This window comes from Nicotiana attenuata, chromosome 1 (genome assembly GCF_001879085.1).
Source record: "Nicotiana attenuata strain UT chromosome 1, NIATTr2, whole genome shotgun sequence".
Taxonomy (NCBI): domain Eukaryota; kingdom Viridiplantae; phylum Streptophyta; class Magnoliopsida; order Solanales; family Solanaceae; genus Nicotiana; species Nicotiana attenuata.
Genome location: NC_031989.1, coordinates 62504320 through 62518399, shown reverse-complemented (window position 1 = coordinate 62518399; position 14080 = coordinate 62504320). Strand labels below are relative to the sequence as shown.

Here is a 14080-nt window from a genome sequence, read left to right as displayed (position 1 = left end):
CTTGATGACGAGCCTGACTCTCTATTCCTCGATCTGTGATCATACCTTTGATTGTCCTGTTTTGACCGTGAGTCTCTTCCCGCAGGTCCCATGTATGGCTCATACCTGTTTTTACCGGACCTTTTTTCGTTTTCTGTCCGTCTCGAACATACCTTTTCTTCTTTTTGATATCGTGAAATAATATCTTCTTCAATCCTCAGCTTTGTGCTATACCTGTTGTAAACGTCATTCCACGTTATACCTGGGAATTTACGAAGGCTTCCCTTGAGTCGCATCGTAGCTTCTGAGCTCTTTTCATTCAAATTGCTTGTGAAAGCTATAGCTTCCCAATTATCAGGTACACGCGATAATGTCATTCTTTCACGTTGGAATCTATCCACGAATTCCCTAAGCAATTCTGAGTCCCCTTGTTTGATCTTGAAAATATCTTCCATTCTTTTTACGAGTTTTTGAGCTCCCGAGTGTGCTTTGATGAAAGAATCTGCAAACTCAGCAAAAGAATTTATAGAATATTCGGGTAAAAGAGAATACCATGTTAGTGCACCCTTGGTGAGTGTTTCACCAATTTTTTTGACTAATACTGATTCAATCTCCTGCTTAGTCAAATCGTTGCCTTTTACACATGTTGTGAATGTAGTCACGTGGTCTCGTGGGTCTGTTGTTCCATTGTATTTTGGTATATCGGGCATTTTGAATTTCTTTGGAATTGGAAGAGAAGCAGCACTTGGCTTCTAGGGTTGTTATAAATATTTATTCATATCTACCCCTTTGATCACGGGTGGCACCCCGGGTATTTGCTCTATGCAGTCACTTTGCTCCTTGAGCTGTTTCTGCAATGTTAGTACTAAATTCTATAAATCAGAATTAACTAAGTTACCTGGTTCTCCCTCCTGTGATTCGTTAGGGGTTCCACCACTACCTAAATTAACAAGCCCGGAACGAGGGTTCTCCAGAGTGTTGTTATTTGGAGTGGGTGTGGGTGGTGCAGCAGGTAATTGGCTAACAAAAGCCTGAAGAGCTTTATTGACCTGTGAGGCAATAAGTTTTTGCAAAGCCTCATCCATAGCTTCAACATTTTCGAGTTGAGCCTGTCTATCTGTATGAGATCCATTAGGAGTGCCTTCACGAGACCGCCGTGGAGATCCTCGTGGAGAAGGAATCAGTACGTTATTGTTCTGTGGATCTCCCTGAAGTTGTTGGTTTGTTTGGTTTTCATGGTTTCCTTGAATGTTGTCATTGTTGTTCGACATGGTTGACGCAACAAGGAAAGTTAAGCTAAAATAGAATGGATTATCAGATTCCCAGTAACGGAACCAATTTGTTTAACCAAAAAATAGAATTTTGACTAAAGCGATAATTTAGAAGAACACGGGTTACTGATAATTGCAAGAATGAATAAAAGAAAGCAATTCGGATAGCAAGAATATAATCAAGTGAAACAAGTAAACCAAAGTATATTCTGATAGTATTTCGTGTCCCTACATTTGATCAGTTCTCTCCCTTTTATAGTTATTTTGGAGATATGCGTTTTGCTTTTGTTATTATGAGCAATTAAAGACATTGAATGCTACGTTACATAATCATTGTATTTACTACAGATTCTCTAACGTTTTTGGTATTTAATACTCATTAAATATTGTATTTGGACTCTCATGCGTTGTCAGATTCATTCCCTTTGATTCTTGAGCTTAAGTGACTTGAACAGGTACGGGCGTTGACTCATTTTGAATGACCGCTCGTGCCTCTTCCTTTGCTTTCTGCTTGTATCTATTGCAACTCGTGCCTCCTTGCCAGCTGTAATTCTTTGACCAGTCTATGTGTCTCGACACGTCATCTTCATACCTCTTTAATATATAAACTCAATTTTTCCCAATACAATAATAAATAAGCATAACACGAGGTTACAAACTGGTCGGAATATCTAGCACCTATTGGCTTAAAGGGCAGGAAATTGCATTGACACTGAGAAGTGCCTTACAAGCTTCCTGGATTTCTGTCGGGGAAAAGAAGTCTTATAAAACTATGCAATTTCATTTTTCTAAGTTCAAGACAACCTAGTGACCTTGTCGTTTTGGTGCTTCTGCTCATAAAATATGTCTTTTACCTATTGAAAAGTAATATGCAGAGATGAAATGTAAAACTATCAAGGTAAATGTTATCAAAATACCGGAAAACGGAGTACTTTTAGGTATATGAAATTAAATAGTGCATTCCAAACTATGATTCTGGAAGAAATTTCACCTTCTGTCAAATAGAAATAATAAAAAATATTGGTTTTAATACCTTAAAGAAAAATGGTTTTATTATGTAGGATATCTATGTTAGAAATTTTTGTGAGAGCAAGACAACTAAATAAACACTCAAAAATTCACTATTAGAGAGGTGGAGAAAAGGATGATTTCTATTAAACTTCACTTACACCAAATGGCTAGCATACATGGGTATTTATAGTAGAACTCCTACATGTATATAGCCTAAACTTCGTGTGTACATATTAATTAAGTCCACACACGTACACAATAGTCCATACATACCTAAACTAGTTCACACAAATTCACACATGTCCACACCTTACTCTTTTCTAACTATATGTATGAAAATATTAAATTAATGTAAACAAATCTAAACAAATGTGGACAAATGGAAACAAGTTTATTACTATTTTTAACATCCCCCTTAAACTTGTTTCATCACTCCAAGCGCCATCCTTAACTTTTGAAAGGCGTCAATCTTCAAAGGCTTGGTGAAAATATCCGCAATTTGATCTCCAGACTTCACATGCCCAAGCTCCACAACTTTATTAGAAATGCAATCTCTAATAAAATAATTTCTCGTATCGATATGCTTGCTTCTTTCATGAAATACCGGGTTCTTGACTAAATCTATAGCCGATTTGTTGTCAACAAAAATCCGTGTAGCATCCTTCTGTGGTTGGTGAAGTTCTTCCAACAAGCTCCTTAGCCAAATTGCATGGCAAACACACGAACAAGCTTCTACATACTCCGCTTCACAAGTTGACAAAGTCACAATTGGTTGCTTCTTAGAATTCCATGTAAATGCGGAATTTCCAAGAAAGAAAACAAACCAGTAGTACTTTTCCGATCATCAATATCACCAGCCTAGTCACTATCACAATATCCCACGAACTTGAATTCTTTAGAAGCTGAATAAAGAATTCCATAATCAAGTGTACATTTGATGTACCGAAGTATTCTTTTGGCTACCTTTAAGTGCGAGGTAGTAGGAGTTTTCACAAAGCGACTCAGGAGTCCAACTCCAAAAAAAAATATACGGCCTTGTACATGACAAATACCTTAAGCTTCTAATAAGACTCTTGAAAAATGTGGGATTGACTCTATCTCCATCTCCATGCTTGGATATTTTAACTCCACATTCAACGTGGGTGCTTACGGGATTTCAATTCTCCATCTCAAGTTTCTTGAGAATTTCCTTTGTGTACTCTCCTTGAGAAATAAAAATGACATCCTTCCTCTGTGCTACTTGAATTCCAATATAGTAGGACATTAGGCCAATGTCCGTCATCTCAAATTCTCTAGCCATTGCTTTCTTGAATTCTTCAAACATCTTTGGATTATTTTCTGTAAATATCAAGTCATCTACATACAAGCAAACAAGTAAGATGTCGCCATTTTTAGCAATATTTACATAGAGGGCATGTTCATGTAACACTTAGAAAAATCATTTGCTTGGAAATATTTGTCAATTCTACTATTCCAAGCTCGCGAGGCTTGCTTCAACCCATATAAAGCCTTCTTTAATTTCAAGACTTTATATTCTTGTCCTTCAACCTTATGTACCGAAGGTTGATCAATATAGACCTCTTCCTCCAATACGCCATTCAAGAAAGCCGACTTCACATCCATTTGATGGATTTTCCATTGATTTTGTGCTGCCAAAGCAATGACAAAGCGAATTGTTTTCAAACGAGCAACCGGCGCATATACTTCATCATAGAATACCGGACTTTTGCTTGTAGCCTTTAGCTACCAATCTTTCTTTGTACCTTTCTATTTCTCCCTTGGAATTTTTCTTTCTCTTGTACACCCATTTCACTCCAATAGTGCTTTTGCCTTTTGGAAGTTTGTCCAACTCCCATGTATCATTCTTTTTTATAGCTTTGATTTCTTCATCCATTGCATCCCTCCATTTGGAATTTTGGCAAGCATCTTCAAAGCTTAGAGGCTCACTGTCCACTAGCAAACAAAAATGAGTAAAATCATACAAGTCATTTCTTGTCACTTCCGTGTTTTCATACAAGTCACAGAGACTTCTACTCTTGTGAGGTGTTTCACTTGAACTTGAGCTTGATTCCCCAACTTCTTGATCTTGTGGCGGAGATGTTGAAGGTGGTGTGATAGCTTGCTCCCCATCTTTTTCTTCATCATCTTCAAAGAATGGACTAAAAGAGTATTCTTGCTCTTTAGATTTCCACTCCTAAGCATTATCTTCAACAAACTCAACATCTCTACTTATGGTGAACTTGCCATTTTTGGGGTTATACAATTTATAACCTTTAGAACTTTGATCATAGCCAATGAAGACATACCTCTCACTTTTGTCCTCAAGCTTAGACCTCTTCTCATCTGACACATGCACATATGCGATGCTCCAAAAAACTCGCAAATGAGCAACTTTTGTCTTGAAACCGCTCCATGCCTCTTGTGGTGTTTTTCCACGAACACTTTTGGTGTGACACCGATTTGATAAGTACACCGCACAAGCAACAGCTTCAGCCCAGAACTCTTTTAGCATATTTCTGCTCTTGAACATACTCCTCGCCATGTTGAGAATAGTTCGATTCTTTCTCACCACGATGCCATTTTGCTGTGGTTGATCTCAGAACTATCAAGTAATGACGAATTTCATTTTTCTCATATAAAATCTTGAATTCATTTGAAGTGAATTCTCCACTATTATCAGACCTAGGTGACTTAATTTGATAGCCACTTTGCTTCTCCACCATGCTCCCAATCTTTTTGAAGGTTTCAAACACCTCCGATTTTGCCTTCAAAAAATAAACCCAAGTTTTTCGAGAAAAATTATCAATGAAAAGTAAAAAATAATTACTTTTACCAAGTGAAGATGGCTTGATAGGTCCGCACACATCCATGTAAATTAACTCGAGAGGGCATCTTGCTCTTATTAAAGACTCTTTAGGAAAGCTTTTCCTTGATTGCTTTCCAAAGAGACATCCTTCACAAAGTTGGTTAGGATGATCAATTGTTGGCAATCCATTCACCATTCTTTCCTTCTTCATCAACCTTATGCTATCAAAATTCAAGTGACCAAATCTCATATGCCACAACCAAGATGAATCTTTGGCACATGAAAGCAAGCACCTCGGAACATCTTTTTGAAGATATAAGATGAACATTTTATTATTAGCCATAGGTACTTTGGCTAACAATCTTCCCTTTTCATCTCTCATATATAACTTTTTTGTCTTTCAAATGAATGTCATAATTTTTCTCCAAAAGTTGTCCCAAACTTAAAATATTACTTTTTATCTCCGGCACATACAAAACATTGGAGATTAATTGATGACTTCCATCTTTTAAACGAATTAAAATCGTACCTTTTCCTTTAATTTGAACTCGTAAAGAGTCTCCAAAAGTGATTGGGCCACCATTCAGCTCCTTAAGCTCCACAAATAAATTTTTCTTTCCACAAATATGACTACTTGCACCGGAGTCAAGGTACCATTTGTTCTTTTTCACACTTTCTTCTCCTTTACATGCAAGAAGTAGAGTGACATCTTCATCTTCATTTTTTCTCTCCACAAAGTTGTTTTTCTCCTCCGAATTACCTTAACATTCCCAGGAAAAATGTCCAAATTTATGACAAGTATAACATTCAACATTCGATTTGTCATACCTTCCTTGATTTTGTCTCCATCCTTTGCCTCTTCCACGACCTCTTCTTTGACTATAGTCTTGGCTTTTATTGTCTCTATTTGGTGGTTGACTACCACCTCTTCCTCCTCTACCACGACCTCTTCCATTTCTACGAACTCTTTGCTGCGAACCACGCCTTTTATCTTTCTCCTTGAAGGAAAGTGTTTCTTGCAACGCCTTTTCAACCGATTCTTCTTTCGGTTTCTTCAATTTTTCTTCATGGGCTTGTAAAGAACTCGAAAGTTCATCTATGGTCATGGTGTCCAAGTCTTTGGACTCTTCAATAGCAACAACAATATAATCAAATTTTGAATCAAGGGATCGTAGTATTTTTGCAACGACCCGATCATCCTTCAACTTTTCACCATATCTTTTCATTTGATTGACAATAGCCAAAACTCTTGAAATATAATCTGAAACAGATTCATTTTCTTTCATATGCAATGATTCAAACTCTCTTCTTAAGGTTTGGAGACGAACCTTTTTCACTTTGTCCAAACCTTTAAAGGAAGTTTGAAGAATGTCCCATGCTTGCTTGGAGGTTGTCGCATTTGCAACCTTCTCGAACGTCTTGTCATCCAAACCTTGATGGATGAGAGTGAGTGCCTTTTGATCTTTCTTATTTATGGCTGCGGCATCTTCCGCTTCATCAACTCCAGACTCTACCAGCTCCCAAACATGATAAGCACCAAGCAAGGCCTTCATTCGAATACACCAATTCCTATAGTTCTCTTTTGTGAGAATAGGAACTTGGAATGGTGTTCATTAGTGTTTGTCATCTTTTCTCCAATTTTGGTTGTCTCTCAACACATCGGCTCTGATACCAAATGTTAGAAATTTTTGGGTGAGCAAGACAACTAAACAAACACTCAAAAACTCACTATTAGAGAGGTGGAGGAAAGGATGATTTCTATTCAACTTCACTTACACCAAATGGCTAGCATACATGGTATTTATAGTAGAACTTCTACATGTATCTAGCCTAAACTTCATGTGTACATATTAATTAAGTCCACACATGTACACACTAGTCCATATATGCCTACATGTGACGACCCGACCCGTCGTCACGTGAGTTACCGCCCTGTTTCCCCCATGTTATGCTTCTTCATGTTTCATTATCAGTATTTGATGTGTTAGAGTTGGTTTGGAATGGTTTCGATAAGAAATGAGGCACTTAGTCTCTTTTAAGAAGGCTTAAGTTGGAAAAGTCAACTGGATGTTGACTTTTGTGTTAGAGGGCTCGAATTTGAATTCCGATGATTTGGTTAGCTTCGGGGGATGATTTGTGACTTAGGAGTGTGATCAAAAGTGATTTTGGAGGTCCGTAGTAGAATTAGGCTTGAATTGGCAAAGTTAGAATTTTAGCGAATTCCGATCGATAGGTGAGATTTTGATTCGAGGTCGAAATGGAATTACGAGAGTTGCAGCAGCTTCGTTAGGTGATTTGGGATGTGTGTGCAAAATTTCAGGTCATTCGGAGGTGTTTTGGTTGGGTTTTTGATCGAATGCGTGTTTCGGAAGTTTTGGAAGAACTTAGGCTTGAATTCGATGAAAAATGATGGTTTTAGCGTTGTTTGAGGTGTTTTGATGATTGGAGCAAGTTTGAATAATGTTTTAAGATGTGTTGGTACCTTTGGTTGAGGTCCCGGGGGCCTCGGGGTGATTTCGGATGGCTAACGGGTTGAAATTTGAGTTGAGGAATTTCAGGTTGCAGCTGATACCTGATATTTTCGCTTCTGCGGAAAATGGACCGCAGAAGCGGTTCCGCAGAAGCGTGAGGAGGGTCGCAAAAGCGGCTTATGGACTGGTAGGGTAGTTTCGCAGAAGCGGAACCTTTTCCGCTTAAGCTAGTCCGCAGAAGCGGACAGGCGAATGCAGAAGCGATTTTGTGCTGGAGAGTTAGTTCCGCAGAAGCGGACATTATGTCGCAGAAGTGGCCTTGGTATTTTAAATGAAATCCTACAGAAGCGGAAAATGACCGCAGATGTGGTAGTCGCAGAAGCGACAAAGGCACCGCAGAAGCGGAAACAACTGATCATAAAGGAGTTTTAATTCCTTCGCGAAATTTCAAAAGAGTTCATATTTTCACTTCGGACTTGGGGTGTTCTTGAGCGATTTTGAAGAGGAAATTCAAGGACTTCGATCAGGTAAGAATTCTTGGACTTAGAACACAATTTTATCATGCAAATACATGAAATTACACTGAAAACTCAAGGAATTAAGGTCAAAAATGGTGGTTTAGGGCTTAAAACCTAAGAGGACAAAAATGAGAATTTGAAGGGTCACTTGGACTCCGATTTTGGTAAATTTGATATGTATAGACTCGTGGAGAGACGAGGAATCTGGTGATGTGAATTTTGTAATTTTTCGAGACGTGGGCCCGGGCCTCGGGTTTTGCCAACTTCGTAATTATCGATGTTTTTCGAGTCTTTTCGATTGGGTTATGTTCCCTTAGCATATTGTGACGTATTCGTTGTGGTTTTGGTCAGATTCGACGCGCGAAGAGGTGAATTCGAAAGGCAAGGGCATAGCAAGCTAGGACCTTGGCCGGCTTGAGGTTAGTAATAAATGTAAATGCTGTGTTGAGGGTTTGAAACCCCGAATTTGCATCACGTAGTGCTATGTGAGGTGACTTGCACGCCGGATAACGGGCGTGGGGTAGAGTACCGTCAGGGATTGCGACTTGGTCCGTCCCGCTTAATAAAATTGATACCTATTTGATTGTAGATTTGTAATATCCTTATAAAAATGGATTAATTGTCATAATTGGGCTTCGTGCCAACTACTCGAATCCTTCGGGGATTATTTTAATGGTTTCTTACCATATCTATAAATATTAAACCCATTCCTGGCATTTAATACTGTGTTTGAAATCTCAGCCATTTTCTTAAATTAGAAATTAAGTTAATATTTTAAAATGAAGTTGGGTTGAATATTTTTATACTATTGTGTGATTTTTGGACTGAGTATGGGATCGGGCTGCACGCCGCAGCAGTATTATAATGATATTGATATGAGGCCAAGGGCCTGTTTGATGCCATGAGATGGCTTATTATTGCGCTTGGGCCGTAAGGGGCCCCTCCCGGAGTCTGCACACCCCCAGTGAGCGTCGTCGACGTTAAATAAATGGAGCGGGGTGCACGGCCGTAGCGGGGTACTGGAGGTACCGGTTTATGTGTTGCATTGCATATTTAATTGTCATTTATTTCTTCATCCGTTCTGATGTTTATTCTAACTGCATTGCTGCTTAATGGTATTTTTAGCTTTACTTTGTGTTTATTTAGGATTTCTTATCCTCAGACCTTATTTATATTTATTACTTTCTGAGTTGGAAGTACTCACAATACTCCCTTCACCTTGTGTGCAGATCCAGGTACACCAAAGGGTGAGTGAGGGCTTGTTAGCTGAGCAGCAATTATCTGGGAGTGTCGAGGTAGCTGCATGGCGTTCGCAGCCTTGATCTCTCCCTTCTATCTTTTATTATTTTTATTCGTATTATTTTCCTAGTCAGACTTGTAATAGGTGAATGATCTGCTTCTAGAGGCTCATGTTCGTGACACCAGATTCTGTGAGCTAATTGGTATTTTATTTTGGGGTTTTCGAATGTTAGAGATTATATCAGAATTTCCGCATTAAATTGGTATTATAATAGTGAACATTTATTTATGTATTTAGATTATTTGGCTAAGGTTGCATAAATGGTCGGGCTTGCCTAGCAATGTGTTGGGCGCCATCACGATCGGGGTTTGGGTCGTGACACTACACTAGTTCACACAAATTCACACATGTCCACACCTCACTCTTTTCTAACTATATGTATGAAAACATTAAATTAATGCAAACAAATCTAAACAAATGTGGACAAATGGAAACAAATTTATTACTATTTTTTAACAATCCATACCCAATGAGCAAGAAGTCAAGAACTAATAAAAATAGAAAGAGCCAGATATAGTTTGCAACTCGACGAGTTTAAAAAAGTATTATTAAGTGTATTGGACATGAGAAAAGTATACCTTGACTATCAAATACTTCATTACAGAGACCAGGATGTCAAAGACTTGATCTTTATGTGATGTGTTACGGACCAAGATCTTCGGGCCAGGGGTGGCTCGAGAGGAGGCTAGTAAAGCTTTTATTTTAGGTCCCTTAAATATTGAGGCCCCAAAAATATTTTTAGTTGTGGATTTACTATTTTATTTTCGTTTAGACAATATTGAAGTTTATAGAAAAAGAAAAATAAAAATACTAAATCCTTATAAAGAAAGACTATCTATTTTTTAACAATAGAAATACTTAGAAGTTTAAATTAAGATACTCAAATCTTCATGGTGATAAATAACATTATTTTACAATAAGATCCAACGTAACTAATTGTAAATACGTGGCTAACATCTTATTAACTTAAATTTTCTTACCAATGTGAATATTAATATTATATTTTATAAGATAACTACACTATAGAAAAAAAGAAAGAAAAAAAGGAATTAATGTAATATTACATACTATATTTTACAAGATAACTATACTATAGACAAAAAAAATCAAGGCCCTTAATTAAAGTTTGGCTTTAGGCCACGAGTTTTATTGAGACGCCTTTGCCTAGGGCCAATAATTGGAGTGAAAGTCACCGAGCATTGTAGCTTTGAATAATAGCTCCAACCAAACTATAATAGGCATTTGCCCAAGAATGATCGAACGCATATTCACCATAAGAATGGCTGTGGATTTGGATCAGAAGTAGTTAGCCAAGCATGTCATCCGAAAAAAAGTCTAGATATTGTCCAATAAAGAAAACATATTAAAAGCATGGTCCACAAATAGCATGCCAGATGTTTGAACCTTTTGAGATAGAGGGAATCAATACCTAAAATACTATTATTTTCGCCTTAGCAATAATAATGGTAGAGGCAGCACTAAACTGATGATCACAAAGATAGAAGATAGAAGAGATACATGATTAGCTGGCCAGGTCACTCCCGAGATGATTGAATAAAAGTTAGTATCAAAACTATTCCAATTTTCTTATAATCAGATTTCTTAACTGTATCTTCATCCACAGTCTGTGTCCTCTTCTCCCTCCGCGTTCCAATACAAGCTTCAGTTGTTCATCTTTGCGCATAAATTTTTTTTCTTGAGTCTGTTGAGTCTTAACCAGCAGTTGCAAAGATATTTCCGTCATCAACACGTTGATATCTTGCTGGAGACACTTTATTGGCACAGTTAGGTCTTCTACCCCTTTTTCACCTTATTAATTAGAACATAAGTATACCAGCCACAGATAATGAATCCAACAATTTCAACTAACACAGAAAATAAAATAAAGTAAAAAACATGACACCTTGGTTTCCTGCCTACAACCAAGACAATCAATGGGGCATTTATAGCAAACGATAGTGTTAGGATATCGACTGGAATTTTCAATGGATGGCTAGCCTGATTTTCTAATCTCAAGTCTTTTTTCTTGTAAAGTGTCAAATCGTGTCTCCAATTCTTGTAGCACACCTGATATTCTGTTAAGATTCTTCTTAACATCAAAGAGATCTATAGCCCTCATAATTTTTGAGAGAGAGTATTTTTCCGAAAGAGTGTAGAGCCGAAAAAATATTTAGTTTCATGAAAAGAAGCGGTAAAACCCTAGTTACGTCAAAGGTGTCAAATTTACCCTTATCTCAAATTTGGATACCTTGAACTAATATCTGGGTTGAACTCAATTTAGATGAATGAAGAAGAAGACGAAAGAAGAAGAAACAGATAGGAAGGTCGATAGAAACTAAGAGAGAAGTGATTTTTATTATCTGAATGAATTACATAGTGGTGTATATCTATATATATAGGTAGCTTACTAATTAACTATTAACAACTAAATAGAAGCTATTAACTAACTAACTAATATTACGAATGGTTGTTAGTAACAAACTAACCAACTAATATAAAATTATTAGACTGCCCTCTCTACATTATGTTATATCTTTCTCTACACTTTACAATTTTGAGCAATTAATATATGCATATTGAAATGTGGATTACATAAATTATGATCTTTACCCCCTTCAAACCTCAGTCATCCTTTCCCTAAATACTTTGTTTTAATTTAGATCCTCATATAGTAGTCGAACTTAAAGATCTACACTATTTGACAGAGCCCCTATCTAATTGAATGAGTATTTGTTCGCAAAAAAGTTAAGCTTTGTAAAATAAAAGAATGGAAGTAAGATTATACGCATATAGCTTACGTGAGGAATTCACTACACGTGGAGGGAAAAAAACACAAAGTAAAGAAAATGTATATTGATTGAATATAAACAAGAAGTAAAATATAAGGATGACTATCAACAGAGCTCGTCGCGAAAACCAAAACTTAAGTCTCTATTTTGTGTAGCTTCACAAAAGTTGAGTAAAAACCAGAGAAGCAACAACCAGCAACACTTTCATGCTTGAAGTCTGCATTGAGTAGTCAGCTGAATTTGAATCTGAATCAGATGCTCCTAAAACCAAGAATAATACTCGAAATCAATTATAAGATAATCAAGTTTAATTGCCAAACCATAATTTGAAGAAGAAAAAAATCAAGAAAATTATCGAAAACTAGACGACTTGTTACTTATTATTAGCACATGTTATACATACATAAACATATTTTCATTTACTAATTGTCACGATCCGGATTTCCCGCCCTCGGGGTCGTGATGGCACCTACTCGTGGTAGCTAGGCAAGCCTACTCAATTACTCTTTCATTACTAAACAAACCTTTTAACAATTTATAACATCAATAAAGAACATGAAATTTAATAACAATAGAGGAAGTCTGAATCAAAACGCGGAACAGTCAACAATAGCCTCTACCCAAGACTGGTGTTACAGTACTCACGAACTACTAAGAGTTTACTAAATACAAAGGTCTGAAAGAAACATATAAACTGTTTGTCTCGAAAATAAGGAGGCAACAATATAAAAGAGAAAATCAGGGAGAGACGCCGGGCCTGCGGACGTCTGCAAGGCTACCTCAGTCTCGTGATAATGTAAGCCTGCTCCCGTGCTAAAGCTGCTGCTGCTCCTCAAAACCTGGACCTATGCAAAAATGCACAGAGTGTAGCATCAGCACAACCGACCCCATGTGCTAGTAAGTGTCTAGCCTAACCCCGGCGAAGTAGTGACGAGGCTAGACTGGACACCACATAAACCTGTGCAATTATAAATATACAACGAAATCGAAGTGCCAAACCATTAACAATATGGGAGGGGAAACATGCTGTGGGGAGATAGCAATATTATCAGTAATCCAGAGTAACAATCTTAAGCAGCCTAATTTACGATGGACAAGGAACCAATACTCAATATAAACACATTTCCAACAATAACTGTTGCGGCATGCAACCCGGTCCACAATTACCATTGTTGCGGCGTGCAACCCGATCCACAATTACCACTGTTGCGGCGTGCAACCCGACCCATATCATTTATCATTTATCACTATTGCGGCGCATAACCCGATCCTCATATCGCATTTAGCATTGTTGCGGCGCGCAACCCGATCCTCAAATATCATTGTTGCGGCGTGCAACCCGATCCATATCATTCGACAGTCTAGCTCCCCAAACAATAGTCACAATTAAGGGGCATAAAAATAAACAAAACATTGGAAGGAATCCCGGCAAGGGAAAAGAAACCAACAAGTTCAACAAAACGTCCCAACAACGGAAATACCAACAACGCTTTCTCTTTCTTTTCATTTCTTACGTTATAATCCACTTTACCATTTTGAGCCAACGCTCCAAAGAATCAAGCCATTTTATATACTTTCAATATTCGTATCACAATTCGAGCCAATGCTCCTAGGAATCAAATGATCATATCATCGTTCACATTTTATTCACAACATATAGAAATCCTCCAATAAATACGGAAATTTCAACCAAGTCATGGTAATCACATTATGAGGACTCACGGTCATGCTAGACACCAATGTGTAGATACTCGTCACCATGCCTATACATCGTACTCGATCATTTAGCAATTAGCAAACAAGGCTCAACTCCTATTTCCCTCAAGCTAGGCTTAAACCAAACACTTACCTCAAAGCCTTGAAATCCACTTAATCCTCAACTATCGCTTTACCCCGCGGTTCTACCTCCAATTCGCTCGAATCTAATCACAAATT

General features: G+C 37.6%; 2 protein-coding genes across 2 annotated transcripts in view; both read right to left on the bottom strand.

The window, feature by feature from the left end:
- On the bottom strand, positions 5007 to 6620 carry LOC109236680 (double-strand break repair protein MRE11A-like). Its single transcript, XM_019402878.1, has 3 exons — positions 5924 to 6620; positions 5597 to 5827; positions 5007 to 5026 (listed from the first exon to the last, which is right to left on the bottom strand). The coding sequence occupies exons 1-3, from the start codon at positions 6618 to 6620 to the stop codon at positions 5007 to 5009; spliced, it is 948 nt and encodes a 315-aa protein (XP_019258423.1).
- The window catches only part of LOC109241211 (lipid transfer-like protein VAS), an 11094-nt gene continuing 9963 nt past the window's right edge, over positions 12950 to 14080 (bottom strand). Inside the window, exon 2 of the mRNA XM_019407932.1 lies at positions 12950 to 12990. Coding sequence (XP_019263477.1) covers positions 12959 to 12990 — 32 coding nt within the window. The 3' untranslated portion in view covers positions 12950 to 12958. The remainder of the gene's footprint in view (positions 12991 to 14080) is intronic.

Excerpts from the sequence above, each read along its gene's own strand:
- LOC109236680 (XM_019402878.1), bottom strand. The coding sequence starts at position 6,620 with ATGAAGGCCTTGCTTGGTGCTTATCATGTTTGGGAGCTGGTAGAGTCT. Across the intron at positions 5,828-5,923 it reads AAGAAGAGGTCGTGGAAGAG|GTAATTCGGAGGAGAAAAAC; the intron begins GCAAAGGATGGA and ends GGGAATGTTAAG. Across the intron at positions 5,027-5,596 it reads AGTTCAAATTAAAGGAAAAG|GCAAAATCGGAGGTGTTTGA; the intron begins GTACGATTTTAA and ends TATTTTTTGAAG.